Source organism: Gracilinanus agilis, unplaced genomic scaffold (genome assembly GCF_016433145.1).
Source record: "Gracilinanus agilis isolate LMUSP501 unplaced genomic scaffold, AgileGrace unplaced_scaffold19733, whole genome shotgun sequence".
Taxonomy (NCBI): domain Eukaryota; kingdom Metazoa; phylum Chordata; class Mammalia; order Didelphimorphia; family Didelphidae; genus Gracilinanus; species Gracilinanus agilis.
Window position 1 is genome coordinate 2102 of NW_025351064.1, and position 4413 is coordinate 6514.

The 4413-nt window shown below is 63.6% G+C and overlaps 1 protein-coding gene across 3 annotated transcripts; it reads right to left on the minus strand.

The window, feature by feature from the left end:
• Positions 1-664: 664 nt before the first annotated feature.
• FIZ1 (FLT3 interacting zinc finger 1) lies at positions 665-3977 on the minus strand. 3 transcript variants are annotated; one of them, XM_044683362.1, is made up of 3 exons: positions 3253-3977; positions 2669-3149; positions 665-2305 (listed from the first exon to the last, which is right to left on the minus strand). In XM_044683362.1, exons 1-3 carry the CDS (start codon positions 3568-3570, stop codon positions 1596-1598), a joined length of 1509 nt encoding a protein of 502 aa, XP_044539297.1. In that variant the 5' UTR covers positions 3571-3977; the 3' UTR covers positions 665-1595. The 3 variants fall into 3 exon arrangements, with proteins under 3 accessions (XP_044539297.1, XP_044539298.1, XP_044539296.1); XM_044683363.1 differs by having other exon boundaries at positions 665-2234; positions 2634-3149; XM_044683361.1 differs by having other exon boundaries at positions 665-3149.
• Positions 3978-4413: the final 436 nt, after the last annotated feature.

Below are 4413 nucleotides of genomic sequence, written 5' to 3' on the forward strand. Positions count from 1 at the left end.
GGCTAAGCCGGTGCCTGGCACATAGCAGGCACTTTGGAGATGCTCCTTCACTTGGCTTGGGCAGAGCTGGCTCTCTCCCCAGGCAGCTCCCTCCACTTCAGGACAGCCTTGTTAGGAAGTCTCTTTGACTGAAGTGCCAGCTTCGCCCTGTCCAGACACCTCCAAGGGCCAGGTTCTTGCTGTCTAGAAGGATCCTTTGGACCCGGAAGAACGCTCCCCAGCCAGCCACCTGTTCTGTGCGTGGAAACTGAGGCGAAGCCGTTTCCCTGAGGTCACACGAAATAGTACCGAGCAGAGCCCCGGAGCGGGTGCACCCACCTCCCCACCAGGCCGGGGGAGCCTTTCCCCTTCATTGCAAGAAGAGAGGCCCCAGGGCCACCTCTGAGGATAAGCCAAGGCTGCCACTTTCCCTCTGCAATACAAGCTCCTTGTCGGCTCTCTGCCTGCATTTTGCTTTCCCGGACCCTTCCTCTGCTCCAATTTGTCTCAAACTCAACGGCCCGGGCTCCGAGGGGGAGCTGCCCCAGCAGCTGGGCCTCCCTGGCTAGGAACCTTCCCGAGGGCCTCAGCCAGAACAGACAAGCCCGCCACCGTAGCGGAATGGGGAGCCAGGGGAGAGCCGGTACGCGATCACGGTCCCCCCCGAGACAAAAACGAGCAGGAGTGAGTGCCAGGCCAGTTTATTAAGGGTCCTGAGGGCGTGGGGAAGGAGAGAGGAGGCAAGCAGGTGCTCCCACACGAGGACCTCCAGATGAGTGACCCCCGTCCTCTGGGACCGGCCTGGGGGGAGACACAGAGACAGACACAAACGGGAGAGACAGAGACCCAAAACCCACAGAGGAGGCAGGGGGTGTTCCCAGGCTAAGAGGAAGCCCATTCCTTGTGGGAAGGATGGGAGGGAGAGGCTCGGGGAGGGGGAAGCAGTGGAGTCGTGAACCAGTCCACATTCTACATAAAGGACAAACTCGGTTAATTCGTTCTAACAGGGTGGGGAGACAGACTCTAGACTGGTCCATGGGAGGTGGGGGGTGGGGGGACCTTATCCGGGTTGGTTCTGTTCATTCAGAGCAGTCCACCTTGGGGTAAGAGGGGGTGCAGCAGGGTCAGTCTATTCCACCTTGCATGAGGGGGTGTCAAACAGCACAGCCTGCGCCAGCTGAGGGCGGATGGGGCAGGCAGGCAGGGGCGGCAAGCTCGGCCCCTTCCCTGGGGTCCCTGTCCCATCCTCCCGCCTTCTGGGGTGGGGTGGGTGGGGTTGGAGGGCCCTTAATGCCTACAGAGGGTTCCTGGAGAGTGAAGAAGGCAAGGTTGGGGAGCCAGCTGGATGTGGCTCTCTCTGGGCAGGAGGCTCTGCCCAGGGCCAGGGGCCTCGAGGCCTTCCCTGACCCTAGGCAGGGCCCCAAGGCTAGCCTGGGTCTCGGTTCCCTCCCCCTGGCCCCATGCCCAGGTCTCCTTCAGTGCTGGGGCTCCGCCCTCATGCTCGGGGGTCTCAGGGGTCCCTCCAGACCAGGAGCCCTTCCCGCCCCCCTCCCCCCTCCATTCCAAGGTTCCCTTGGTCCCTCTCAGGCCAGGAGGCTCTCCAGGACAGGGGCTGCTCAGTCCATCCCTCGATGGAGCTTCAGGTGACGGGAGAGGTTGCTAAGTGTGATAAAGCCCTTGCCACATACATGGCAGGGGAAGGGCCGCTCAGGCCCATGCAGCAGCCGGTGCCGCTTGAGGTAGCACTCGTGCCGGAAGAACTTGCCGCACTCCAGGCACGGGAAGGGCTTCTCCCCGGTGTGGACCAGCACATGCCTCTCCAGGTCCCTTGGGGAACGGAAGAGCTTCTCGCACTCAGAACAGCTGAAAACCTTCTTCCCGGCAGCCGCCGCTGCCAGTGCCGCTGGGGTACGGCCAGACCCAGCTGGAGGCCCCCCTGGAGAGGGCCCGGCCCCGTGGCTCCCTCGGTGGTGCTCCTCCAGGGCTGCCACCGCCCCATAGACCGCCCCGCACACCCCACACACGCAGGAAGCCGGCCCCGAGTGGGCATCCAGGTGGGTGGCCAGGGCTGCCGCTGAGGCAAAGAAGGTCCCGCAGTCGCACTGGTACAGGGTCTCCTCAGAGGCCTCGCCCAGCTCGGCGGCCACAGGGAACGGGGCCTCCAGGTCTGGATCAGGGGGCCCGTCTGGGGACTCCTCCACAGGAACCTGCACAGGTAACTCCTGGCATCCCTCTCCAGGTACCCCCACAGGTGCCTCCTGAGACACCTCTGGGGATCCTGCCAGAGGGAACTCCTGGGGCCCCTCAGAGAGGAACTCCTGGGACCCTTCAGGGGGAAACTCATTGAGATCCTCTTCAGGAAACTCCTGGGGCCCCTCAGAGGGAAACTCCTGGGGTCCCTCTTCAGGGAACTCCTGGAGATCCTCTTCGGGGAATTCCTGGGGTCCCTCTTCGGGGAACTCCTGGAGATCCTCCGAGGGAAACTCCTGGGGCTCCTCAGAAAGGAACTCCTGTGATTCCTCGGAGGGAAACTCCTGAGGACCCTCTGAGGAGAACTCCTGGGGCTCCTCTGAGGGGAATTCCTGGAGCTCCTCGGAGGGGAATTCTTGGGGCTCCTCAGCAGGGAGCTCCTGGGGCTCCTCGGGGGTCTCCACCCCACCCTCCCTGCCCTCGGGCCCAGGCCAGGAACCTTGGAGATCATGAGTGAGCTTGTGGCGCTCCAACAGGGCCGGGGCATTAAAGTCGCGCTCACATCGAGGGCACTTAAAGGGTTTCACATCTGTGTGTGCCGCCCAGTGGGCAGCCAGCTCCGCCCCTGCCAGGAAGCATCGACCACAGGCCCCGCAGACGAAGGGGCCCGACCCACCCGTGCCCCAGCCGCCCACCCAGGACCCAGGCCCAGGCCCAGGGGGCTCCGGGCCACCCCCACAGGCCACACAGGGGCCCTCATCAGAGCATGCACTACAGGCTGGGCCAGCCACCGAGAGGCTCCCGGGGGGCCCTAGGGTGGGGAGGAGGCCCGGGACCAAGCCGGACGGGCCCAAGCCGGCAGGTGTCGGCGGAGACATTCCCCGGTGCTGCCGTTTCAGGTGGCGGCCCAGGCTGGAGCGAGAGGAGAAGCGGAGCTCACAAATCAGGCAGCAATACGGCTTTTCCCCAGTGTGGACCACCTGGAGGAGGGGCAGAGGACACAGGCACGGCCTTTAGACCAGCCAAGGGGCCTCCTAGGCAGGCGGGAGGGACAGGAAGGGAGGGAGGCTCAGAAGCCCTGACCTGGTGGTGGAGGAGGCCTGTGGAGTCGCGGAAGCCCTTGGGGCAGGCGGAGCAACGGTAGGGCCGCTCCCCGGTGTGGGAGCGCAGGTGGTTGGCCAGGTTGAAGCTGTGCTTGAAGCCTTTGCCACAGCGGGGACATGCGTGCGGCTTGAGGGCGGTGTGCCGGGCGAAGTGGCGGCGCAGGTCCGAGCGGTAGCGGAAGCTCTTCCCACACTCGCTGCAATGGAAGGGGACCCGGGGGGCCACTGGCGGGGCCGGGGCAGGGGCCTGGCCGGCCGCAGCTGCCGGGAGGGGACCGTCCACTCCGCTGTCCTCCATGGCTGGGGGTCGGCACGTGCCCTGCCCTGGGCATCTCTGGGGAAGGAAAGGCCCACAGGGATTGCTTCCAGGCAGGGGGTCCTGGGCGCCACAGGGATTCCAGGCCCCGCCCCGCACGACCACACCCCTTCTGAAGGCCCTCCTACTCGCCTCAGGAAGCCCCCACTACCAAACCCGCCTCTCCGGTTTAAGCTCCACCCCTCCTTCAAGAGCCAAACCCTCTCCTCTAAGATCCTCCCACTGTCAGGTGAGCCCTCTTTTCCAAGCCACACCCCCTTCTATGGACCTCTTCTCTCCTCTAAGGTTCACCTAACTGTCCTCTAGGAGCTCCTACTCTAAGCTCCGCCCCTCTAAGGACCCACCCCTTCTCTAAGACACTCCCACTCACCTGTGAGCCTCCTCTCCAAGCCTGCCTTTCCTGCTCAAGCTCCACCCCTCCTCTAAGAACCACACCCCCTTCTAAGAATCTCTTCTATGAGCCCCCATTCTAAGGCCCGCCTCTCCTGCTCAAGTCCCTCCCCTCCTTTAAAAGCCACACACACCCCTTAAGGATCTCGTCTCTCCTCTAAAGTCTTCCCACTTTCTTCTGTGAGTCCCTTACTTCTAAGCAACACACCCTCTTCTAAGAACCTCTTCTCAGCCACCCCCACTTTCCTGTCAGTCCCTATCTCCGTCTTGCTCAAGGCCCACCCTCCCCTCTAAAACCCACCCCTTCTAAGGACCTTCTCTTTACCCTCCCAATTCCAAACTCCCCTCTTCTAGACTTAAGGCCCTCTTCTTTCCTCCAAACTGCCCCGAGAGCCCCCCCCCAATCCCGTTTCCATGCCCCACCCTCCTCACTAA

Excerpts from the sequence above, each read along its gene's own strand:
- FIZ1 (XM_044683361.1), bottom strand. The coding sequence starts at position 3,570 with ATGGAGGACAGCGGAGTGGACGGTCCCCTCCCGGCAGCTGCGGCCGGC. Across the intron at positions 3,150-3,252 it reads CAGGCCTCCTCCACCACCAG|GTGGTCCACACTGGGGAAAA; the intron begins GTCAGGGCTTCT and ends CCCCTCCTCCAG.